This window comes from Chrysemys picta, chromosome 5 (genome assembly GCF_011386835.1).
Source record: "Chrysemys picta bellii isolate R12L10 chromosome 5, ASM1138683v2, whole genome shotgun sequence".
Classification (NCBI taxonomy): domain Eukaryota; kingdom Metazoa; phylum Chordata; order Testudines; family Emydidae; genus Chrysemys; species Chrysemys picta.
Window position 1 is genome coordinate 141939841 of NC_088795.1, and position 26360 is coordinate 141966200.

Sequence of the window (26360 nt, forward strand, 5' to 3'; positions counted from 1 at the left end):
GTGGATTCTCAATCACTAACCATCTTTACATTGACACTGGCTGTTTTTCTAAAAGTTCTGCTCTAGGCATTATTTTGGGTCAGGTCTCTGGCCTGTTATACAGGAGGTCAGACTAGATCAGGGGTTCTCAAACTGGGGGTTGTGAGCTGTCAACCTCCACCCCAAACCCCACTTTGCCTCCAGCATTTATAATGGTGTTAAATATATAAAAAAGTGTTTTTAATTTATAAGGGGGGGTCGCACTCAGAGGCTTGCTATGTGAAAGGGGTCACCAGGACAAAAGTTTGAGAGCCACTGGACTAGATGATTGTAATGGCCCCTTCTGACCTTGGAGTCTATGACTCTCTAACAGTGGCAGGAGTGTTGCTCTGCAGATTTTTCCATGAGGTCTCAGTGCTCGTTTAGAGGCAGCATTGGTTTCCCTTTGTATGGTTGTAAGAGCTGCTTCTGTCTTTGCACTCAGGAGATCTCTGCTAAACTCCGAGCCTGGGAGAAAGGTCCTGGGTTGCATTTATGTAGTCTGGTTTCCTGTCTTCTATTTAAAGCTACTTCAGCCCTAGTTAAAATTAAAATATGGTAGGAAGTGGCTTCTGCCTCCTCCCCCTTCAACTAATTTCTGCTCAGTCTGTGGGAGAAATAACTTTTTTGGCATCTTTGGAAGAGGTTATCAGCCTGTTTGAAATGTGCAGCTCACTGGTGCAGTTGTTCATGGGGTCAGCAGCCATGATTCTCTCTGAACATGTGGTCTGGGTGCTTTGCCGAGAGAAAGGAGACCCTGTCTCTGTACCAAGGAACTTAGGGTCATGCTGAATGTAGCCAGCTGCTTTACTGGAGGAACATGTCTTGGAGTGTAAGGGGAGGAGGGGCTAACACCAGGTTTTACAGAGTGAGGTTTATGTTTTTATTTTTGCAGCAGAAATGACCCGGAGTTGGCAGCTCCTCCACCCACTTTCCCTTGTGTCACAGCATCATACGAGTAGCCAGGTGATGGATGCTTTCTCAGAAGCCTCAACTGTGGGCAGCCTGAATGCACTCAGACTTTGTCCTAGCACATCAGACTTTCTAATGCTTCCGTATCTGTGTTACGGTAGCACCCAGCCTCCACAACTGGCTGCAGTTGTCTCCCCAGGGGCCCATGACTTTTGCCGTAGCACTGCACCTGCTTCCCCTTGTGCTTAGGGCTATAGCTGGGTCTAGCGAAGCGAGGTCAGAGCTAGACTGAGCTGCTGCTGATAGCATCAGGGTTGCTAACTTTCTACTTGCTCAAAAGTGAACACCCTTGCCCCGCCCCTCATCCGAGGCCCTGCCTCTTCTCTGAGGCCCCGCCCTCGCTCACTCCACCTCACCCTTCCCCCCGTCGTTCGCTCTCCCCACCCTCACTCATTTCACTGACTGGCTCAGGGGGTTGGGGTGCAGGAGGGGGTGAAGGCTCCGGCTGGGAGTGTGGGCTCTGAGGTGGGGCCAGGAATGAGGGGTTTGGGGTGTACGAGGGGGCTCTGGGCTGGGGGTGGAGCCGAGGGGTTTATAGTATGGGAGGGGACTCCGGGTGAAGGAAGGGGGTTGGGATGGGGGGGGTAATGGCTCTGAGATGAGGGATTTGGGGTACAGGAGGGTGCTCTGTTCTGGGGTTCAGAGCACGGGAGGGGGATCAGGGCTGGAGCAGAGGGGGTGGGGGGTGAGGGGCTCCGGCTGGGGGTGCGGGCTCTGGAATGGGGCTGAGGGCTTTGGGGTGAAGGAGGGTGCTTCAGGCTGGGACTGAGGGTTTCAGAGGGTGGGAGGAAGATCAGGGCTGGGGCAGGGGGGTTGGGGTTGCAGGCTCTGGGCAGCGCTTACCTCAAGCAGCTCCCAGAAGCAGCGGCATGTCCCCCCCCTCTGGCTCCTACAAGGAGGTATGGCCAGGCGGCTTGGTGCACTGTCCCATCTGCAGGTGCCACCCCAGCAGCTCCTATTGGCTGCGGTTCCTGGCCAATGGGAGCTGTGGAGCCGGGTGCTTGGGGTGGGGGCAGCGGGTGGAGCCTCCTGACTGCCCCTATGCGTAGGAACCAGAGAGGGGGCATGTCGCTGTTTCTGGAAGCTACGCGGAGCCACAGCAGCCAGGGATCCTGCTTTGTCCCGCTGCGCCACCAACCAGACTTTTAACAGGCCCCGGTCAGCAGTGCTGACCGGAGCCGCCAGGGTCCCTTTTTGACCCGGTGTTTCTGATAAAAAAACTGGACATCTGGCAACCCTAGATAGCATAGATCAGGGCCAGTTCCAGGCACTTGGGGCGGCCACTCCGGACAGGGGCGGCAGGTCCAGCTATTCGGCGGACGGTCCCCTCACTCCTGCTAGGAGCCGAATTGCCGCTGCAGATCGCGATCGCAGCTTTTTTTTTTTTTTTTTAGGTGGCTGCTTGGGGCGGCCAAAACCCTGGAGCCAGCCCCTGGCATAGATCCGACATCCTTCTTACTCCCTGGGCAAAGAACAGCACCAGGGTGAGGAAGACGGTCATTGGAGAGAGCACCAACTCCCAGCTTGAGGGGAGTAGCATTGAGGCTACACAATGTGCAGTGGGCCCCCTGCCTTTGGTGGTGCCTGCTCCTTACTAACCCTTCTGCAGGGAGAAATTGCTTTCTCCCAGCATGCCTTTACTGGGGGTTTTGGCAGCATGCCTGAAGTGACCACTGGACAGCTGGTTGCATGTCCCCCCCTTCCCCCAATGGGTGTCCTGAGCTCCTAGAACAGGGGTGGGGCAAACTTTTTTGGGCCTGAGGGCCACATCGGGGTTGCAAAACTGTATGGAGGGCTGTGTAGGGAAGGCTGTGCCTCCCCAAACAGCCTGGCCCCCACCCCCTATCCATCCCCTCCCACTTCCTTGTCCCCTGCCTGCCCCCTCCCAGGACCCCTGCCCCATCCCAACCCCTCCTGCTCCCTGTCCCCTGACTTCCCCCAACCCTTATCCACGCTCCTGCCCCCTGACAGGCCCCCCCGGGAGTCCCACACTGGCATTTTCACACCCCCTCACACTCACTACATCTGCTGTCACATGGTCTGCCCTGGGCAGGCGGGAGTTTAGCACAGGGGTCTCAAACACACGGCCCGGGGGCCGCATGTGGCCCGCGGGGTTATTTTCTGCGACCCACGAGCTCCTCGCGGCCCCCCCCCACCCTCCCCCAGCATTTACCTAGAGTGGCTCCTGCCTGACACGCAGCCGGAGCCCACCCCCCGAACCCCTCCTGCAGCCAAACCCCCTGACCTGAGCCCCCTCCTGCACCCCACACCCCAACTCCCTGCCCTGAGCCCCTGCCACACCCCTGGGGGCAGAGTTGGGGGTGGGGATTTCAGGGAAGGGGTTGGAATGGGGGCAGGGAAGGGGTGGGAAGAGGCAGGGCAGGGGCGGGGCCTCATGGAAGGGGTGGAGTGGGGGCGGGGCTGAGGGCCGCTGAGGGGGGGGGGAGGTGTCAGTAAATGCAGCCCTTGGGCCAATGTACTAGTCCTCATGTGGCCCTCGTGGTCATTTGAGTTTGAGACCCCTGGTTTAGCACATAAGCTGGTGCCTGGGCTCCAGCCCTGTAGCACCAAGAGGGGCTGAGAGCTGCAGAGAGCCAGAGTGGAGCTGGTCCCTGCCACAAAGTGCAGTAGCAAAGTGAGCTGAGGGGGGTGGGGGTGGTCACAGCAACACAGGATTTGAAGGGGCGGGGAGCAGCTGTTGGAGGACATGCCCTACCTCACATTCGGGAGGGAAGTGACACAATGCGATCCTTGCCATAGTTTTTGGTTGGGGGGCACAGCCTCTTGCAGCCAGGGCCATGTAGCACTGGAAGAGGACCAGGCCTGATCTTTGCTGTGTTTAGCTTTAGGCTGTTAAAAGGTCAAACTCTCGCCCCAGAAACACACTCATTTCCAGCTGAGCCTGAGCCAGGATGGGACTGGCTGCTTGGTGCTTGCCGAGGGGACTGGACCGGCTGCTCCTGTGACAGGGACCGCTCGGGCTAATGGCAATTCCATCAGAGTCTTCGTGTATCAAAGGTGCACTGGCCTTGCAGCATCTGCTCTTCCCCAGCCTGGCGCGTGTGCAGGGAGGGAGACAGAGGCCAGCAAGGCCCACTACTGGGCTGGCACCTGGCTGCAGAATTATAAAGGCTCTGTGGCGCACCCTAGTGTTCTCAGCTCTCCCTGCTGCCTGAGGCTCACTGTGCATGGCGTTGCACAGACCCTGCTGCCCCTCACCTGGTGCCATCTGAGAGGGAGCAAGGACAAGGGTAAGAAAGCTCTATAAGATGTGAATTATCCACTACAGGCAACGTAGATGTCATTATGCTAAATAATTTTATTGTTGACCATAAAAGCGTGGAGGCTCAGACTTGCTCTGGCCTGTACACAGCGCTCTAACTGCTCCTGGGTGCTCAGAAGGGCATGCAAGGAACTCCAGGAATGCCCCAATTGGAAACTACCATGAAGTCCAATAAACACAAAGCTCTGGCCAAGGAGTTACTCTCTCCCGGCATCTGCTTTTGCAGGGACTGCTAACTAGCACCTGAGCTGAAATTCTGGGGACCTAGCCCCTAGTTGTGTACTGGGAGAAGGTCTCGGGGGAAATCCCAAGCCATCCCTTTGGCCCCAGAGCCAGAATTCTGTGCAGGGAGGTGACTACGGTAGGCTGTGGTTCCATCACTGTCCATCTGCAGCCCAGCCCCAGCGGACTCAGAGGGGCACAGAGAGACGGCTCTTTCCCAGTGGGAGTGGCCTGGGAGCAGGGGTTATAGGCCCAGGGCACCACCAGTCTCTGCTGCTGACTCCTGGGGACTGTGGTGTAAGACACAGGCCAGTGCTTCTGATCATGGTGGTGTGTTGGGTAACCTGCAATTGGCTGTGTGCCACCGCGGGGGGGGAGGGGGGGGGGGGCTGCCTTGGGACTCAGGGGACCTCAGATAAAACTTGTAACCCGTTTCACACCACTGTTCATTCAGGCAGCTCAAGGAACCTGCTCGGGCAGGGGCTACAGCTGCTTGGCATTGCAGCCTGTGCAGGGAGGAGCCCACTAGTGCCTCTGCATGCACCAAGGCCCTTGCATGGAGCCCTGTGGTCACTGCTCTCCCCAAGATCTCTTCCCCTCATTAGCATGCAAATCCTGGTCCTTGGGCTTCGGGATTATGCCAGTATGTGCATGCTTGTTCTCAGAACCCATGCTATGAGGCCACATGGTGTGCTGCATTCACATGAATGGGAGGTGCTGTGTGGGGTAGCAATGGGTGTCATGGCAAGAGAGGGGCCCCTGGGGAACAGGCCTCCTTGGGGACTGTCTCAGCAACTAACAAAACTGTAGAACAACAAGAGAATGAACGGTGGGAAGCATCTTTCACAGCAAGGGCCAAGCAGGCCCAGCACTTGCCTGACCTTGTCCTGTGCTAGCACATGTGGTGCTTGGCAAGCACTGGGGCCAGCAACAGGCTGAGCTGTGAGTGCATAGTGACATGAATGTGTGCGTGGGGACTGCTGTGCGTGTGCACCGGGGTAGGAGGTGTCTGTGTGTGAGGGTCTCACAACACTTGGGCTTGTAATAGAGAAAGGCCCTTGTCATTACATGCTCCCCAGGAATTCACTGTCTTCATCAGAGAAGAGAGAGAGCTCACAGGTGTCCTTCCTTGCAGCAGATGATCTGAATGCTTTGGGTGGCGGGGGAGCCAGAGGAAGGGGAGCGACCCATGGCCTTGGCTTTGCTCTGGTGGTGTAATGCAGGAAGACACAGTGAGTCCTCTGGAGGGCGTAGGGCAGGGGGTTCTCAAACTGGGGGTCGGGACCCCTCAGGGGGTCGTGAGGTTATTACATGGGGGTCATGAGCTGTCAGCCTCCACCCCAAACCCCGCTTTGCCTCCAGCATTTATAATGGTGTTAAATATATTAAAAAGTGTTTTTAATTTATAAGGAGAGGTTGCACTCAGAGGCGTGCTATGTGAAAGGGATCACCAGTACAAAAGTTTGAGAACCACTGGCGGAGGGGAAGCTGCCGCACCCTTTAGTCACAAGCTATTGTGAGCACGTGCTTACTGCACCTGTGAGAGCTGACTGAGGGGCCCGCGTATCAGCCCAGAGCAGCAGGCGGGCCCTGCGCACAATGAGGGGGACATCCTCTGCCTGTTTCCACCTCCCTCCCAGCATCATGCCTGCTCAGGGCCTTCAGCACCTCAGCTGCTTGGTCAGTGCTCAGGCAATGTAGGGTTCCCCCAACCAAACAGCGGGGCAAGACCCTGTACCTGTCTGGAGTGATGCCGCTCTCCTGGGCGATGCTCTTTGGGCTGGGCCTGCTGCCGGTACTGGGGTCTGGAGAACCGGCTCACCAGGTATTTGTAGAGGTTGCTTTTCACATGGAGGGGGTTGTATCTAGGTTCCACTTCAGACTGTTCAAGGCGCTCTGTTCAGAGAGAAGTGACACAGGTCCCAGCTGGTACCTTGTGAGTGCCCAGCATCCAGCTTCCTGCTCTGAGGTGGCAGAAAACAGATGTGAGGATTTGTACCTCCATTCTTACTTCGTTCCCTGCTTAAATGACACGCACTCCTTCCAGTCATTCAGAGCAGAGAGGGAACCAATAGGTCCACCACAGTAGCTGATGGAAATTGTTCAGGGCCTGATCCTTATCTGGGCCTTCCCCTCGCCCCACATGGATGGCGGCTTGTACTTAGCATGAGCCAGATGTCACTTCTCCTGTGAGCGCGTCTCTCTGCCTTTGGGCCTGCTAACCAAGCCTGCTGTCCCTGAGCAAGCATGACACACAGGAGTTCAGACACAGGCCTCTCCATCTGTCTCCCCCTCACACCCGGGTGTTCAGACACTGGCCTCTCCGGCTCCCCTCACACACGAGTGTTTCGGACACTGGCCTCCCCCGGCTCCCCTCACACACGAGCAGGGCCGGCTCCAGGCACCAGCTTGGCAAGCAGGTGCTTGGGGCGGCCACTCCGGAGAGGGGCGGCAGGTCCAGCTATTCGGCAGCAATTCGGCCGACGGTCCCTCACTCCCGCTCGGAGTGAAGGACCTTCCGCTGAATTGCTGCCACAGAGCGCGATCGTGGCTTTTTTTTTTTTTTTTTTTTTGGCTGCTTGGGGCAGCCAAAACTCTGGAGCCGGCACTGCACACGAGTGTTTCGGACACTGGCCTCTCCAGCTCCCCTCACACACAGGTGTTCAGACACAGGCCTCTCCGTCTGTCACGCCTCACACACACACACGGGTGTTTCGGACACTGGCCTCTCTGGCTCCCCCTCACACACGGGTGTTTTCGGACACTGGCCTCTCCGGCTCCCCTCACACACGGGTGTTTTGGACACTGGCCTCTCCAGCTCCCCTCACACACGAGTATTTCGGACACTAGGGTTGCCACTTGCCAACTTTCTATTTGCACAAAACTGAACACACTTGACCTCTGAGGCCCTGCCCATGCCCTGCCCCTTCTCTGAGGCCCCGCCCCCCCGCTCACTCTATCCCCCTCTCCCTCTGTTGCTCACTCTCCCCACCTCACTCACTTGCTCATTTTCATCAGGCGGGCTCAGGGGTTGGGGGTGGGTGGGAGGGGGGTGAGGGCTCCAGCTGGGGGTGTGGGCTTTGGGGTGGGGCCAGGGATGAGGGGTTTGGGTGTAGGAGAGGGCTCCGGGTTGGGGTGTGGAGCTGAGTGGTTCGGAGTATGGGAGGGGGCTCTGGGCTGAAGCAGGGGGGTGGGGGTGTGGGAGGATGTATGGGCTTTGGACTGGGGGGGTGAGTTCTGGGGTGGGGCCAGAAATAAGGGGTCCAGGGTGTGAAATGGGGTTCTGGGCTGGGGCACGGGGTTGGGGTGAAGGGGGGGGTCAGGGCTCTAGCTGGGGGTACAGGCTCTGATGTGGGGCTGGGGATGAAGGATTTGGGGTGCAGGAGGGGGGCTCTGGGCTGGGGGGTTTGGCACATGGGAGGGGGCTCAGGGGCTGGGGAAGGGGGTTAAGGTGCAGGGGGTCTGTGAGGGCTCTATCTGGGGGTGCAGATTCTGGGTGGGGCTCGGGATGAAGGGTATGGGGTGTAGGAGGGGTGCTCCGGGCTGGGATCAAGGGATTCAGAGGGCAGGAGGCTGATCAGAGCTGGGGCAGGGGGTTAGGGCACGGGGGTGGGGGTGAAGACTCTGGCTCGCCTCACGCACCCAGGTGTTCAGAGAGGCCTCTGTCTGAACACCTGCCTGCATGAGAGGAGCCATAGAGGCCTGTATCTGAACACCCGTGAGCGAGGGAGACAAATGGAGAGGCCTCTGTCTGAACACCTGGGTGCGTGAGGCGAGCCAGACACAGACCTCTCTGGCTCCCCTCACGCACGCAGGTATTCAGACACAGGCCTCTCCGCCTCCACTCACAGAGTGGTGTTCAGACACAGGCTTCTCTGCACTCTGCCCTCACACACGGGTGTTCAGACACAGGCCTCTCTGGCTCCCCTCACACACGGGTGTTCAGACACAGGCCTCTCTGGCTCCCCTCACACACAGGTGTTCAGACGCAGGCCTCTCTGGTTCCCCTCACACACAGGTGTTCAGACACAGGCCTCTCTGTCTGTCTCCTCTCATACACAGGTCTTCACAGTTTTCAGACAGGTCTTCTCCACTGGTCTGGAAAAGTTCTGCTGCCTTTCTAAATCCTGCTGCGGGCCCTGGATGCTCCTAGCTGCAACTAACCAAAACGTTAGATAACCATTTCCTCCTTCGCTCACCTGCCAGGCCCCAAGAGCAGGGCCCTGGGTTTCCCAGCTATTCCATGCACCTGAAGCAGAGCAGGAATACAAGCAAAGTTCTTCTTCCGCACATGTATTGGGGAAATGCAAGAGCCTGAACCCATGATGGGAGGAAGAGTATGGGGGGAATGACTTATTTATGCTAATCCTATTCATGTCAATAGGCCTGCAAGTGAGAGGGTGTGAGGACCTTGCACTCCAAGACAATGGAGGGATAGGCCCCCCCCAGCATGTCTTGCACATAGGTGACATGTCTGTGTTTGGATGTACCATTCCCTGCTAGTGAGCTGGTATCCTGTACATGCAGAACCTGCACTGCCTCTTGTTATCTAAACTTGTGTGCAGCCATTCGTCACTTGCCTCTATGGTGCTGAGTGCTGTCTCTGGAGGGTCAGCAGGGAGGGCTGGGACGTTGCATGGCAGCAGGAGTTCTCTGACTGCAATGGCTTTGATGAGCAGCGTGAAGGAGTCAGAGGGGATGATGACATAGTAGGAATTCACTGTGATGCTCCAGCTTGGACCCACACTCTGTGGCTCACGTTTGGCCAAAAGCATCCAGTCCCTTTTCTAAAATCAAAAGCCAGAAGCAATGCTATCAGTGAAACCAGGGCAGGGTTGGCAGCTTCCCTCAGCACCAGCTCATTGCAGGGGCTGAGGGGCTCTGTAGCAGAGTCGGATAGATCTGTCTCAGATTATGAACTCCATTTTGTGTTAGGTGCTGAACTCAAGTCTAAAGTTGCCTGAGTGCAACTTATTGCATTTCTTTTGAGACAGCACCCTTTTTGGAAGGGGCTTGCCATTGCCTTGAAGGACTATCACGGAGAAGCCAACAAGGCTGTAATCTGGAGCCATTGATGACTGTGTTGCTCAGCTGCAGCCCAACCCCTAAGAACCAATGGAAACATTGGTACATCTGGGGGAGAGGCTGGAGCATCCCCATGGTGCACATGGCAATGGAACAGGCTACGTGAGAGGGAGTTCTGCTCTGGGCAGGGGGGGCTGGCCATCACCACAGGTAAGAAGGGGGGAAGGAGAGAGAGGTCAGAAGGGATGAATTCCAGACTCAGGGGTGAGCTGAGAGCAGGAGAAGGGGTGTCTCAGGACTTTTGTTTTGTTTCCAAAGATCTGTAACTCTTGAGGACTTTCAGAGTAAAGTTTCTGTGGTCAAGAAATCCCTTTACTAAGCCTGTGTTTCTCGCTTTCCTGCCGCACTGTTTCTGCAGGGGTTAAAATAGAAGCCCAGCATCCCCACAGCCTGAGTGATGCTCCAGGGGAAGTGTGTGTAAGCAAGTGGGAGCGCTTGGCTGGTTCCCGACACTGTTTTTAACGGTCTAGGGCGAGTGGGCAGTGGTGCCCCATGTCCCAAAGGAGGGTCTCGGACAAGAGGTCTGAGCCCAGGAATGTGCCATACAGTCCCAGAGCTAGTAACAGAGGTTAGACTCTGTCCTGACCCAACTGGCTTAGAAGCATGTGGGACCAAGTGATTGCGTCCACCCATGACCTGGTGACCATACAGAGTGGTACCGGGCCAGGGTGTAACAGGCTCCATCGCCCAGACTGACTGTTGAAAATAGCCCTGCTGTTGAATTGTATAGCAACTGGATCAGAGAGGACCCTGCTCCCCAGGCGGGAGGGATCCGGAACTCTGATTTTTACTGCTTCATTCACAGATTCCAAGGCCAGAGGAGACAACTTTCATCATCTAGTCTGACCTCCTGCATAGCACAGACCAAAGGATTTCCCTGAATTAATTCCTGGGTGAACTAGGCAGATCCAAGCTGGATTGAAAGTTTCCAGTGATGGAGAATCGACTGAAGCTATTGGTAAGCTAGGAATGGGCGACGGGATGGATCACTTGATGATTACCTGTTCCGCTCAGGGGCAGCAAATTGTATGGGCCCATGGTGCCCGGGCTCCAGCAAATTCAGGTTCCGGGGGGCCCGGCTCCACCAATGTTCGGGGTCAGGGTCTACCCCCTGGCCCCACCTGCCGCCCCTGCACACCTCCCCAGAGTGTCCCTGCCTGCCCTGGGCAGCAGGCGTCTGCCCCCCTGCAGCTCTGCGCTGCGCTCCCTCGCCAGCCGCTGATGGCTGCAAGAGAGCGGTGCTGCGGGCAGGCTGAGGCGGCTGCTGCGCCCTGTGGAGGGAGGACGGGAGGAAGTATATGGCAGCCCCCCCCCCTCCCTTGGCAGGTGACCTCCGAGGGGAAGGGGGGGCTTATCCTGGCTGGACCTGAGCAGCAGCCTAGTGGGGCTTGGGTGAGTGTCATGCTGGGGGGCCCGGGGCCCCTCCCCCGGAGCTCGCTGCTGCCAGCAGGAAGAGGGCTGTGGGGAGTCCTCTCTGGCCCCCCACCCTAGCCCTGCAGCAGCCTGCCTGCTGCACCCCAAACTCATCCCTGGCCCAGCCCCACGCCCCGCACCCCCTCCCACACCTCAACCCTCTGTCCCAGCCCAGAGCCTGCACCCAGCACCCCAAACCTCCTCCTGAACCCCTCCTGTACCCCAACCCCCGTCCCAGCCCAGAGCCCGCACCTAGCACCCAAACTCCATCCCAGAGCCTACACCCCTCCTGCACCCAAACTCTCTCCCAGAGCCTGCACCCCAAACCCCCTTCTGCACCCAAACTCCGTCCCAGAGCCCACACCCAAACTCCCTCCCAGAGCCTGCACCCAGCACCCAAACCCCCTCCTGCACCCAAACTCCCTCCCAGAGCCTTAGGCAGGTGTGTGGGTGGGTGGGTGGAGTGGGGGCAGGACTTGGACCCATTCTGGGCACCACCAAAAATTATACAAACCTGCCACCCCTGGTCCTGTTCATTCCCGCTGAAACACCTGGCATTGGCCACTGTTGGGAGACAGGATACTGGGCTAGACAGACCTTTGGTCTGACCCAGTGTGGCTGTTCTTATGTTCCAGTGGTTAATTGAGAACATAGGAGTGAAAGGGACCCCCTGGGGTACTGAAGTCAGGAAGCCACATCATACAGTCAGTTTTATAAACTTATCAAGATCCATCTTAAAACCAGTTTGGTTTCTTGTCCCCAGTACTCCTACTGGGAGACGGTTCCAGAACTTCCCTCCTCTGAGGGTTGGAAATCTTCTAATTTCCATCCTAAATTTACTCACAGCCAGTCTATCCCCATTTATTCTTTGCTAACACTGTCCTTTAGCTTCAATAGCTCTTTTCCCTCTCTGCAGTTAACTCCCTGATGGATTTATAGAGAGCAGTCATTTCCCTTCTCAGACTTCATTTTGCTAGACTGTACAAGGCAAGCTGTTTTAGTCGTCTCTCACAAAATAGCCCACCATTCCCCTACACATCCTACTAGCTCTTCTCTGCACATGCTGCAGTTTGATTTCATCTTTTCGAACATGCATGACCAGAACTGTACACAGTATTCTGGATGAGGTTTTACCAGTGCTTTGTACAATGGGATTAATGTTTCCCTATCTCTACTGGAAATACCTCACCTTATACATCCTAGGAGTTCCCTTTGCCTTTTTTCATGGCTGCATCACATTGGTGGCTCATAGTCGTCTTATAAGAACATAACATAAGAACAGCCGTACTGGGTCAGACCAAAGGTCCATCTAGCCCAGTATCCTGTCTACCGACAGTGGCCAATGCCAAGTGCTCCAGAGGGAGTGAACCTAACAGGTAATGATCAAGTGATCTCTCTCCTGCCATCCATCTCTTATGATCAACTAATGCACCCAAGTCTTTCTCCTCCTCTGTTATTTCCAACTGATCAGTCCCCATCTTTAATGGGCTCTTAAACCTAGAAGACAAAGGTATGACATGATTCAGTGGCTGAAAGTTGAAGCTAGACAAATTCAGACTGGAAATAAGGTGTAAATTTTTAATGGTGAGAGTAATTAACCACTGGAACAATTTACCAAGGCTTGTGGTGGATTCTCCCCCATCTTTTCCATCAAGATTGGATGTTTTTCTAAAAGATTTGCTCTAGGAATTATTTTGAGGAAGATCTATGGCCTGAGTTATACAGGAGATCAACCTAGATGATCACAATGGTACCTTCTGGCCTTAAAATCTATGAATCTATGAAAAATGATGTTAACAAACATAAAAGTATCACTTTTCACAGCAGACTTACCCAGCCCAGGAAAGCCTGGGGACAAATTAAGCCCTGGATGGGGGGGGGGGGGGTCGGGGGAGGTAGAGGGGGCCAGGGGCGATGGGAGGGGATAGTGGGGGGCTAGGGGAGGCAGCGAGGGGCTGGAGCTTGAAGTCCTGTGGACAGAGCCTTCTGCCTTGCCACCCCAGAAGCCCAAAACTTGAGCCCCACCACCCATGGGAAGGTGGGGAACTCACCCGCTGCCTGATCCTCCAGTGTTGTGCCCCAGGTGTCTCCAGAGGGGGGCAGGGCCCAACCCCTGCTGGCGGCCCCAGCAACCAACACCAAGCCAGTGCATCCAGGAGCAACAGGGATGGGGAGGTGCCGCTACTTTGTCCCTCCACCCCCCAATCACAGCCCAGGAGGCTGTGGCCGCAAGAAAAATTCCTGGTGGCCGCATGCAGCCACGGAATCTGCATTTGAGAAACACTGGCTAGGTTTACTCAGTCCTATCTCTGTACAATGGGCTGGATTTGATGACTTCTGTAGGTCCCTTCCAGCCCTACATTTCTATGGTTCATTAGTACACTCCTGCTTATTGTGCCAATCTCATTAATGAAAATATTACATCAGCTTTGGTCCCAAGTCCAGGCCTTGAGGAACTCCACTAGTAATGTCCCTCCAGCCTGTAGTCATTTCCCTTTCTGCCAGCTTCTTGCCCACCTTACAATTCCTGTACTCATTACTGTCTTCTCTACCTTAACTAATAATTTCTCATGTGGCACTGTATCAAATGGTTTTCTGAAGTTCAAATAGATTAGATCTACTGCATTTCTCTTGTCTAAGAAATCAATTATCTTATCAAAGAAAGATATCAGGTTAGTCTGGCATGATCTATTTTTGGTAAACTCATGCTGTATTTCATCCTATTTTTCCATTTACCTCCATGTCTTTAAATATTCTTTCCTTCAAAATTTGTTCTAAAACCTTGCATACTATTGAGGTCACAATAACAGGTGCCTGGATCACTTCCCCCCCCTTTCTTAAATTAAACCCCCTGTTAAAAATGTGTGTCTTATTCGAGTCTGGATTTGTCATCTTCAGCTTCCAGCCATTGGTACTTGTGATGCCTGTGTCTGCTAGGCTGAAGAGCCCTCTATCTCTGGCCATCTGCTGTAGAAAAGCTGAACTCACCGGCACAGCTGAGGACTAAACACAGAAACTGCAGGTCCTTGGGACAGCTCTCCTGGAGCAGGCTGGACTCTTTCCCCCCAGACTGATGCCTGCCTTTGCCCCAGTCACAGATCCCATGCAGACTGCAGCTTGCATGCACTCACCCGCAAGCTGTGACACAGAGCATGGAAGTTGTGCTGGTTCATCTCCAGCTCATCCCAATCCAGCTGCCAACAACTCGTTGGTTTAATGATGAAGGGAATCCCAAACAGTGCTGACTCACAAACCCCTTCAGCCTTCAGAGCCCTGCGAAAACAAAGGGCAACTTGGTGAAGACTGTCTGTGCTCAACCCATAGCAAAAGAAACTGACTGTTAAACACTTACTCCCGGGGTGTGGTGGTGGTGCAGGGTCTGGGATCCCACCCATGTCTGGTGCCAGTGCCCTAAAGACACACTGGAGGTGGGGGGATCCAACCCACACCCGGTGCCAGTGCCCTAAAACACTCACGCCCCGGGGGAGGAGATTCAGCCCACACCTGGTGCCAGTGACCTAAAGACTCACCTTCCTGGAGGGGACCTAACCCATACCCATTGCTCTAAACACCCACAATCAGGGGTGGGAGCGATGCTGGGAGAGCTCAAAGTAAAGCTGAGCTGCTGCACGAAGGCAGGGTTTGCTATTCTGTCTGGTCAGCACAGAATCGAGTACCCCACACTGTGGGAATGATGGTGCCCTCTTTTGTATGAGTTGTAAATACTAACCACTCATGTGTTCCAGTCACATCCCAGCTCAGGCAATGATATTCTTTCCTAAACGATTTCAATTGGATCATGATTCTCCTTCACTTTCCATCCTAAACTCTGATGTTGTGTGCTGTTAAACAGCTGCTGTATCTCACCCCAGAGGTTGCTGCTTTTTAGTGGTGTCTGAAGTGTTCCCTCTGTAGCCTCATTGGCGGTTGGAAAGGGTGGTTTAGTCAATATGTGTAAGTGCTTTGAACATGTACAGTTGTATACATGTTCTAAGTATTTTTTAACTAATCTTTGGTATAATCACAAATTTATACAAGGTGACTGGGAGGGACTGTAAAATCATTGCATACTAAGCTGTTCATTAATTAAATAAAATCCCTTCTATGCACAAGCCACAGAAAAGAACTAGAGAACCTGTCTCTATTATTATCATTATTAATTATTATTACTGGAATAACTGCCTGATGGGAAGGAGAAGCGTAAGTTTGACTTGGAGGCGTGAGAAAAATAGCACTGCCTTATTCAGATATTTGTAGCTTTCCCATCACCATGTCACACAGGCACTGGACTGTACAGGACCAAACTGTATGTGGGACCAGCTACTAACTCATTCGCAACAGGGGCTGGGGGCCAAGATTCTGACCTGGCAAGCCTGACAAAGGATCTGTACTACATTTACAGCTGGGAGCTTTTCTTGCTATTGTACCTGGTGGTGGAATAACTGCCTCAAGTATCTGCAAGTCTGGTGTCCTACTATGCTAATTACTAATTTTTCCTTTGCAGAATGATGTCACAGCATCGTCATTTGCTAAGCTCTAGTCACTAGGGGGAGCTCTGGCCCTCAAAAAGCATTTGGCTTCAGCCTGTAATCAGTCTGTAACCTAAGAGTGCGTGACAAGACTGCTCATAACGTGACTCCGTCTTTTCAATGCAGGTAAATGAACAGCGTGAGTTAAACTCTGGGGTGGGAGGGAGCAGGGCCGCCCAGAGGATTCAGGGGGCCTGGGGCAAAGCAATTTCAGGGGGCCCCTTCCATAAAAAAAAGTTGCAATACTATAGTAACATGTATTTGGAAATGAAAAAAATAACTAGTGAAATACATTCAAAAATTAATTTGTAATAATTTGAAAATGCATTAAATACATTATTTAAAAACATTAAATGCTTTAATGGTATGTATACATTTGCAGTTACATAATGGGCTGTTGCTGAGTGATGGTGATGGTTGGTGCCAATGGGCTGTCGCTGCCTGGGAGTGGTGCTGCTGTTGCCCAGGGCTGGGTGGGGAGCTGGGCTCTGGGTTGGGGGGTGCCCGGCTCACAGGGGCTGGGCTCGGAGCTGAGGGTCTGGGCTGTGGGGAGATGGGGTCAGGGGAGTGTCCAGCTCAGAGGGGCTGGGCTCGGAGCTGGGGGTCAGGGACGTGGGGAGGATGGGGTTGGGGGGTATCCGGCTCAGAGGGGCTGGGCTCGGAGCTGGGGGTCTGGGCTGAGGGGGATGGGGTTGGGGGGGTGCCTGGCCCAGGGCTGCCCAGAGGATTCAGGGGCCTGGGGCAAAGCAATTTTGGGGGCCCCTTCCATAAAAAAGTTGCAATACTAATATAGAATACTATATTCTTGTGGGGTCCCCTGCGGGGCCCGGGGCCTGGGGCAAATTGCCTCACTTGCCCCCCCTCCCCCCCTCGGGCAGCCCTGCCCCTGCCCTGGCCCCTTACCATGCCGCTTACCCCCTCTCCCGGAGCCTCAGCGCGCCACATCCAGGAGCGGCCCCAAACAGCGCTGCAGCGACGTGGTGTTTCCAGCGGGGCCTGAGCTCCTGGCGCTCAGCCGCAGCTCGCAGCCCCGCCCCCTTACCAGCTGAGAGGCCGGGGGATGGGAGAAGACGGAGGCGGGGGGAGCCTCCGACATACTCATGGGGGAGCATAAGCTTGCGTGCCCAAATAAATGTTAGTCTCTAAAGTGCCACAAGTACTCCTCGTTGTTTTTAATCTGTGGGGTTCCTCACTAACAGTCCCTGTCAGCAGGGTTGCTGAAGGATGCACCATCACTGCTCTGTGACCTCGCTTCAGCTCTGAGCAGATGTGATAGTCAGCAGAAGGCAGCTAGTAGGACGGTGATCCCAGACAGATATGCAGAGATTCAGTCTGGTAATGTCAGAACCTGTTTCTTGCCTTTAGAACTCTACTCCTCATACCCCTGCTGAGTGACACGCTAATGAGGTTTCAGTGTAACATTAATTCCCCAATAGCTGATGTCCTGTGGTGTGCATAAAGGTGAGAAACTAAACAAACTCTTGCATGGTGACAGATTTCAGAGTGGTAGCTGTGTTAAGTCTGTATCAGCAAAAACAAGGACTCCTCGTTGTTTAAACAAACTCTCTGCACCTCTTGCAGAAAGGGTTTGTGCATTACGTACTTTATGACTCTGAGTTTATACAGTGTTGTAGTTGGACAGGCTGCCATCTGGTATGGTGTGTTGACATCATCTGTTCTCACTGTGACATCAGCTGCCCCAGGAAGCAGAGCTGGGCTAAGCAGTCTCTCCTGAATATCACATTTCACACATGCTACAAAGAGATTTGGCAAAGATGACTGGAAATATAACAACTAATAACATTTTGTACTTTACATTCTCAAAGCAGTGTACAAACACTTAAATATATTAATATTGTTTACTGACAGGCAACTACACAGGGAACAATGAAACCAAAGTATGGGACACAAGGACAACACTGTCTAGCTAATGAACGATCCCAGCTCCCTCACAAGGTAGGTAAAAATAATTGCCCCCATTTTAAACAGAGACGAAAGTCGCCTACACTTAATTTTCAGGTATGTGCAGAAATGATTTCCTGAAAATGGACGGACTGCCGAGTCAGCTCAATGAGAGGCACCCAGTGGGCCAGCTGCAGAGCTCAGATTAGAACTCAGGAGCACCTGGCTCCTCATCCCAGGAGCAGACCGCTAAGCAGTGTCGCCTCTCTGGTCAGTCTCTCTCTTCGTAAATCATCCACACAGAAGGAGGGAACAAAGAGCGAGACCTTGTCCGGCTTGGGATATTAATAAAATGGTTGTTGGTGACAGGACAGGGGAAGCTCTAGCTAAAAAGAAAGGAAATCCTCTGAACAGCTGTAGGAAGGTGGAGCTGAGGCAGTGTCCTAGCTTCATAATGGAGTCTCAGCCCACTCTTCCCCTTAGGGTCTTTTGTTTGTTGTTTCCCCCTTCGGCTCTGAAGAGTGATAGCTACTTAATCTCTGTGAAATCCCATCACTAGGTTGACATCTGCTCCATGTCCAAAGGGATCTTGCTTATCTAATGGCTGTAGGCAGCTTCTTTTCTCTTCTGGGGATGCAACTAACCTCACATTATGCAGAGGTGAGGAAACTCTTGGCTTTGATTCCCTTCTTAGGGCTTGCTGACACTTGAAAAGCTACGGTGGCACAGCTGTGCCGTCAAGAGGTGATAGCTAGAATTCTTGCATCTATCTAGCACTGTCTACGCTGGGGATTAATTTGGTTTAACTAAACTGCTCAGTGGTGTGAATTTTTCACACCCCTGAACGACATAGTTAAGATGACCTAATTTTCTAGTGTAGACCAGGCCTTAGCTCCAACAAGGCAGTGTATTAAGTGTAAAAAGAAGAACAGGAGTACTTGTGGCACCTTAGAGACTAACAAATTTATTAGAGCATAAGCTTTCGTGGACTACAGCCCACTTCTTCGGATGCATATATATGTGGGCATATATGCTCTAATAAATTTGTTAGTCTCTAAGGTGCCACAAGTACTCCTGTTCTTCTTTTTGCGGATACAGACTAACACGGCTGTTACTCTGAAACCTGTATTAAGTGTGAGATTCAAAATGAGCAAAGGAGCAAAATCCATTTTTCACAAACAATCAGAATAAGTGCCAGCTCCTGCCTGTAAATACAGCTTCGGAGGAGAGTGCCCTCCTAAAAAAGGGCAAAAATAAGCTTCTGAAACATCCGTTCTAAAGGAAACGTGCAAGAGAGCATGTCATATACTTTGTCTCTGGTTTGGACCCGGTCAGATAAGAGCTGTCTGTGCAATGCCTGTGGAGAGTAGAAGTGTGCTCCTGCTGCTCTGGCAATATGATGCTGTGAATTTAAAAATGGCCCTGTATCACACAGGCATTGACGGGAGGAGGGGCAGGGCCATGTGCTCAGAGATTCCAGTGGCAATGCAGGTGTGACCCCACAGTTAATAACTATTGCGGGAAAGCACCTAGTTCTGCTGCATTTAGGAAGAATTCAGATTTCCAATCTAATGATCTCACACACTCACACACAAAGATGGTTACTCACCTTCCTGTAATTGTTGTTCTTCAAGAGGTGTTGTTCACGTCCATTCCAATTAGGTGTGCATGCACTGCGTGCATGGTCGTGGGAAACTTTTTCCCTTAGCAGCTCCCATTGGATCGGCCAGGGAGCCCCCTGGAATGGTGCCCTCATGGCGCTCAATATATGACCCTGCCGACCCGACCCGACCCCCCTTCGGTTCCTTCTTGCCGGCTACTCCGACAGAGGGGAAGGAAAGTGGGTTTGGAATGGACGTGAACAACACACATCTCGAAGAACAACAATTAGAAGAAGGTGAGTAACCGTCTTTTCTTCTTCAAGTGATTGTTCACGTCGATTCCAATCAGGTGACTCCCAAGCTCTGCCACATGGGTGGGATCAGAGTTAAGGAATCACTGACTGGAGCACTGCTCTACCGAGAGCTGCATCATCTCTAGCATGCTGTGTGATGGCATAGTGGGTGGCAAAGGTATGCACCGAGGACCAGGCAGCTGTCTGATGCAGCTATCTTGGATGGGCACCTGGGCCAGGAAAGCGGTGGAAGAGACCTGAGCCCTTGTGGAGTGGGCCATTATAGCCGGGGCTGGAACCTTGGCGAGGTCATAGCAGGTACGGATACAGTCCGTAATCCAGAAAGAGATGCGCTGTGAGGAGACCGGAAGTCCCTTCATCCAGTCTGCCACCGCTGCAAACAGCTGGTTTGACTTCCTGAAAGGCTTTGTGCACTCAATGTAGAACGCTAATGCCCTCCGCACATCTAATGAGTGAAACTTTTGCTCCTGTGCATTGGCATGTGGCTTGGGGTAGAAAACGGGTAGAAAAATGTCCTGGCTGAGGTGGAATTGGGATACCACCTTGGGCAGGAAAGCTGGGTGCGGTCTGAGTTGTACCTTGTCCTTGTGGAAGGCTGTGTGTGGGGGGGGCGGAGGGGGGGACTCAGAGGTTAATGCTTTTAGCTCCAATACCCTCCTGCTCGATGTGGTGGCAACCAAAAAGGCCACCTTCCATGAGAGATACAGAAGGGAACATGTGGCGAGCGGCTTGAATGCGGCTCCCATAAGCCTAGCTAGGACCAGACTGAGGTCCCAAGTCGGTACCAGTGGGCAAGACTGAGGGTATAGCCATTCCAGGCCCTTAAGGAAAAGGACTGGCGAAGACTGAACGCTCCCACTCTCCGGGGTGGAATGCTGAGATGGCCGCAAGGTGCACCTTGACAGACGATCCGGCCAGGCCTTGCCGCTTCAGGTGTAGGAGGTAGTCCAGGATGAATGGTATAGATGCCTGGAGTGGAGATACTCAATTGAGATTACACCAGCATGAAAACCGTTTCCATTTGGCCAGGTAGGTGGCCCTGGTGGAAGGTTTCCTGCTACCAGGGAGCACCTCCCTCACCGATTCCATACACTGGAGCTCCCTTCGTTTAACCATGAAGCTTCCAGGCTGTGAGGTGCAAGGACTGGAGGTCTTGGTGAAGCAGGCGGCTGTGGTCCTGCATAATCAGATTGGGAAGGGGGGCAACACAATGGGGGTGCAGACTGACCGCTCCAGAAGTGTGGTGTACCAATGTTGGCGTGGCCACGCCAGAGTGAGCAGAATTACTTCTGCCTTGTCCCTGCGGCTCTTGAGAACCTTGTGGATGAGTGGTATCAGAGGGAAGACATACAGTAGGTGGTTCCCCCCAGTGCATCATGAACGCATCTGAGATTGATCCCAGGCGGTGTGTTTGGAAGGAGCAAAACGTTGGATACTTCCTGTTGCTCCTGGTGGCAAATAGGTCTACCTGGGGAAACCCCCACCTTTGGAAGATGGAGTGGATGACTTCCATCCGGATAAACCACTTGTGACTGCGGAACGACCTGCTGAGGTGGTCTGCAAGCTCGTTACATGCTCCCGGGAGATAGGACGCCTCCAGATGAATGGAGTGGGCTACACAAAACTCTCGCCTCCTGACAGAGAGGGGAGGAGAGGGCTCCGCCCTGCTTGTTTATGTAAAACATGGCGGTGATGTTGTCGGTCAGCACCGCCATGCAGTGACCTTGCAATATTGTATGGAAGGTCTGGCAGGCTAGTCTTACCGCTCTGAGCTCCTTTATATTGATGTGGAGCAGGATCTCAGACTGTGACCACATGCCCTGAGTCTATAAGTGTCCTAGGTGTGCCCCCGAACCGAGGTCTGACATGTCCATTACTAAGGTCATGGACGGTTGAGTGGTGGTGAATGGGACTCCTTCGCAGACCATGCGAGGGTTCAACCAACATCTTAGGGTGTCTAGGACTTGTGACAGTACTGTTACTACCAAGTCTAGACTGTTCTGACCCGGGTGATAAGCCGTAGCAAGCCACGCCTGGAATGGTCTGAGCCTCATCCTGGCATGCCTCACCACATAGGTCCCAAGAGGTGGGCATGTCCTCGCGATGGTGGTGGGGTATTGTCTGAGCGTCTGAATGATGTGTGACAGTGTTTGGAACCTGGGTTGTGGCAGGATGGCTCTTGCCTGAACCGAGTCCAGCACTGCCCCAATGAATTCTATTCGTTGGGTGGGTGACAGAGTCGATTTGTCTGCATTGAGGAGGAGACCCAGCCTTTGGAAGGTCTCTCTGACTAACTGGACATGGGACTCCACCTGCTCCCTGGAGGAGCCAGTCGTCTAAGTAGGGGTACACTTGCACCTGTCTCTTTCAGAGAAAGGCTGCGACGACTGACATACACTTGGTGAAGACCTGGAGGGCTGTTGATAACCCGAATGGGAGCACTGTGAACTGATAATGTATGCGGTTGACAATGAACCTCAGGAAGCATCTGTGGGGCGGCCAGATGGCTATGTGGAAGTATGCATCTTTCATGTTGAGGGCAGCGTACTAGTCCCCTGGAACCAGGGAAGGGATAATTGTGCTCAGGGAGACCATGCGGAACTTTAACTTTACCATGAACTGATTGAGTCCTCGCAGGTCTAAGATGGTTCTGAGACCCCCCCTTTGCCTTGGGGATTAGGAAATAACAGGAATAGAATCCCTTGCCCCTTAGCTCCTGAGGAACCTCCTCCACCGCTCCCGTGGCAAGGAGCGCCTGCACCTCCTGGATAAGGAGTTGCTCATGAGAGGGGTCCCTGAAGAGGGACAGGGAAGGGGGATGGGAGGGAGGAGAGGAGCAGAATTGGAGAGAATATCCCACTTCTACCGTGCGAAGAGCCCAGTGGTCTGATGTTATATGGGACCATGCATGGTAGAAGTGGGATAGACGGTTCAAAAAACGGGGGGAAGGATCTGTAATCGTGGCTGGTACGCCATCCTTGTCCTAACCCTAACCCTTCAAAACCCTTGATTGGGTCCCAACGATGGCTTGGTCGGGCTCTGCCCTTGGCCTGAGGGAGGGTTGGAAGGCCAACGCCTCGAATTCCTGCCCCTCTGGCAGTAAGTATCCTGCCTCGGGTGGGACTGGTATTGCCTCTGCTGTTGCACAGGCTGAGGCTTTCTCTGGGTAGCAGGTGTGTGCATCCCCAGAGATTTCATCATTGCCCTGGAATCCTTAAGGCTGTGAAGCCTTGAATCAGTCTGATCTGAAAACAGCCCTGCACCCTCAAAGGGAAGGTCCTGCAGGGTCTGCTGAGCTTCGGGGGAAGCCCGGATGCTTGGAGCCAAGCTGTTCTCCTCATGACCATCCCCGAGGTGATGGTACATGCCGTGGAGTCAGCTGAGTCGAGTGAGGCCTGCAGGGATGTCCTGGCAACTGCCTTCCCCTCCTCAACCAGAGCCGAGAACTCAGCCTTTGACTCAGTGGGGAGTAACTCCTTATATTTTGACATGGAGTCCCACGAGTTAAAATGATACCTGCTGAGGATAGCTTGCTAGTTAGCTATCCTCAGCTGTAGACACCCTGCGGCATAAAATTTCCTGCCAAAGAAGTCCCTCCATTTGGCCTCTTTGACCTTAGGAGCCGGTGCTTATTGTCCCTCATGCTCCTTCTCATTCACTGCAGAGACCACAAGGGAGCAAGGGTGTGGGTGGGAGAACAAGAATTCATAACCCTTAGAGGGAACAAAGTATTTTCTTTCCATACCCCTGGTGGTCAGTGGAATGGAGTCTGGAGTCTGCCACAAAGCACTATAATTGTTGCCAATAGTCTTAATTACTGGCAACGCCACTCTGGAAGGGCCCTCCGACGTAAGAATGTCCACCACCGGGTTCTCTGGCTCAATTACTTCCTCCACCTGTAGGCCCATATTACGGACAATGCGGCAGAGTAGGTCCTGGTAGGACCTGTGATTGATGGGCGGAGGACCTGAAGATGACACTCTGGCCACCGCCTCATCAGGCGAAGATGAAGAAGAGGCCAGTGGAGGCACATGGTCATCATGGCCCACCGTGTGCCAAGTGGTTCAACGTGGTCCGACAGGACCTTGGATGTGGATGGATCTGGGGCCAGTTCCGATGTACTCTCTGTAGTATGCGGGGGTGGTCTGGATAGAGCTGCCTCTGTGCTCCGAGGGGTGGTTCTGTCCACTGGTGACCATGCCTTATGATGCCCCGATGCAACTGAGCCTAGAAACCCTGGAAGGGGTACCCTGGGCCTGATGGTAAGCCCAGGGGGTCCTGAAGGGCCATTGTGCAGCAGGTGGCCATTGAGGTTGCCAGGATGAAGGAACGTGTTTCCTGCGCTTGTCCGACCTGTGCCCACTATGCTGTGAGTAGTAGGAGCCATCCTCAGAGTCCGAGGGTGACGACCACGGCGGTCCCGAGGATCCCTGCACTGGCAGTCGGTACCAAGAGGAGGAAGTCGGAGATCGGTGCTGCGACGACCGTGTAGACGAACAGTGCCAGCTTTCCTGTGACCTAGACCGGTGCGGGGAGCGGCTCCTATGTTCCAGTGCCTTATCACGGTGCCGGATGATAGAGGGCAATCATGACCAGTGCCAACCCCCCGGTGCCAGAGATCCCGAGCGATGCGCTCCCTGCATCTTACTGCCATGTACTGGGACCGATGCCGGGGGTGAAGAAGACAGTGAATGGTGCCCGTTTGGAGAGGAAGATTGACTCATCATTGCTGGTTTGCCTCTAGATGGCACCTGTCTAGGTGGTGCTGGGGGCTTGTCTCTAACAGCAGGGGGCTGAGGCACAGTACTTTCTATGAGGTCCCTTGCCACCTCGAAAGTATCTGGGGTGGAGATGGCTTCCAACTCCTCCACCAAGTCAAGCTCCACTGGAGAGTCACTGGGTGCCGGACTCAACAGTGCGAACTGGATCGCCGGAGTCGACGCCACGGGGTCTTGCTGTTTGAAAGTTAAGTCCTTCCTCGGGGGCATCTCCCCGGATGGTCTTGCTCTCTGAGGAGAGCGCCCTCTGTCAGCCTTCTTATGGCGCTTAAGGGGCGCTGGGGATGTCGACCGGTGCTGGGGCGCCGCACTGTGCTGGGGTGCCGGGGATCTTCTCTACCGAGGATCTCTAGCACCAGAGTTCTTTCTCTGTACTGGTTCGCGGACCACCGCCAGGGTGCTCCGCACTGAGCTTGGGCCCAGGGCTTGGTGTTTGGGTGCTGCAGGACAGAGTGCAACTTCCATTAGTGGTTGTTTCAAACAGAAGTCACGTTCCTTCCTAGTCCTAGGCTTGAAAGCCTTGCAGATCTTGCAGCGCTTGGACAGGTGCGCCTCCCCTAGACACCTCAAGTACGAGTTGTGAGGGTCACTGATGGGCATAGGTTTCTTGTATAGACCGCAAGATTTAAATCCTTGGGCTTGAGGCCTGCCCTGGAGCCCAAGGCGGGGTGAGGGGAAAATGATCCACTCGCCAACTATACTACTAACAATAACTAAAGCAAGAAAATAAAGAAAATTTTTAAACTAAGAATGGCTAAGGGAAGACTTGAAGGCAAGCAAGCTAATGCAGTTCCAACGCCACCACGGACGGTAAGAAGGAACTGAAGGGGGGTCGGGTCGGCAGGGTCATATATTGAGCGCCATGAGTGTGCTGCTCCAGGGGGCTCCTTGGCCGACCCAACGGGAGCTGCTAAGGGAAAAAGTTTCTGACGACCGTGCCTGCGGCGCGAGCACACCTAATTGGAATCGACGTGAACAATCACTCGAAGAAGAACCTCTTGAGGGTGGGTGGTGAATATTAAGGGGAGGGCTGCCCATGGTGTCGTGGCGGGCATTGAGAGACTGAAGTGAAACCAGTAAGGAAAATAGCGTTTTCCTTACTGATTTTACTTTGTACTCCCACTAATATGTAGCTTCTCGTAGCTTCAACCATCTGACAATTACTTCAGTACTATATGAACAGATTGAACCATTTTGTAAGAGGACACCTATCTATGTGCTGCTCTGGCCCCTGCTAAGCATAATCTATCAGCACAGGAAGTGTTATTTCTATCACTGTCAAACATAAATCATCTATAAAATCATGAAAGGCTTGGAAAAAGTGAATGGTGAAGGGTTATTTACCCTTCCCCACAATACAAGAACTAGGGGTCACCTGATAAAATTAATAGGCAGCAGGTTTAACACAAACAAAAGGAAGTACTTCTTCACACAATGCATGGTCAACCTGAAGAACTCATTGCCATGATATGGTCTAGATAATACCTAGTCCTGCCATGAGTGCACGGGACTGGAATAGATGACCTCTCGAGGTGCCTTCCAGTCCTATGATTCTATGATGTTGTGAAGGCCAAAAGTATAGCTGGGTTCAAAAAAAGAACTAGATAAATTCAAGGAGGAGAGGTTCATCAATGGCTACTAGCCAGGATGGTCAGAGATGCAGCGCCATGCTCAGGGCGACCCTAAACATCTGACTGCAGAAGCCAGGAAGGGAAGACGGGTGCATCCCTCCAAGTGCCCTGTTCTGTACACTCTCCTTGAAGGTCTGGTACTGCCCACTGTCAGAAGACGGGGTCCTGGGCTAGATGGACCATTGGTCTGACCCAGTCTGGCCATTCTTATGTTCTTAAAAACCAGCTGAACCAACTTGGGTCACATTTTCTAAAATATTTCCTCATGAGGATGTCTGATTCTCTGCTACACTAAGGCTCCTTTACACTGTTCTAAGGCACATTTTGGGCTGCCAAGGTGGTGTAAATGCACATCCACGTCAAGGCAGCTCTGTGGTGCCAGAATGTAAAGGAGTCTGGTGTAACTGAGAATCAGACCTGAGACACTTCAGTCCCAATGGAGATGTCTGATAATGGCACCTGAAAATGGGCCATTCTAAATCAATTGCCTTTTTCAGCCTCAGCTATGGTATTAGCTGCAGCCAACCATAGAATGCTGGACTCTGTCACTTTGCTGAGTGGTGACTGTGCCCCAGGCCTGTGTGATCTGTGGGCCAGTGAGAGTCAGTGGGC

General features: G+C 53.4%; 1 protein-coding gene across 2 annotated transcripts in view; it reads right to left on the bottom strand.

Moving 5' to 3' along the window:
* Window positions 1-4289: 4289 nt before the first annotated feature.
* Window positions 4290-26360, bottom strand: part of M1AP (meiosis 1 associated protein) — an 85230-nt gene continuing 63159 nt past the window's right edge. Inside the window, exons 5-9 of one of the 2 annotated variants that reach the window (XM_065598376.1) lie at window positions 17126-17276; window positions 14125-14266; window positions 9072-9282; window positions 6234-6391; window positions 4290-5701 (exon numbers count right to left, since the gene is read on the bottom strand). In XM_065598376.1, coding sequence (XP_065454448.1) covers window positions 5609-5701; window positions 6234-6391; window positions 9072-9282; window positions 14125-14266; window positions 17126-17276 — 755 coding nt within the window. In that variant the 3' untranslated portion in view covers window positions 4290-5608. The remainder of the gene's footprint in view (window positions 5702-6233; window positions 6392-9071; window positions 9283-14124; window positions 14267-17125; window positions 17277-26360) is intronic. The other variant, XR_010601966.1, reaches the window with a different exon arrangement.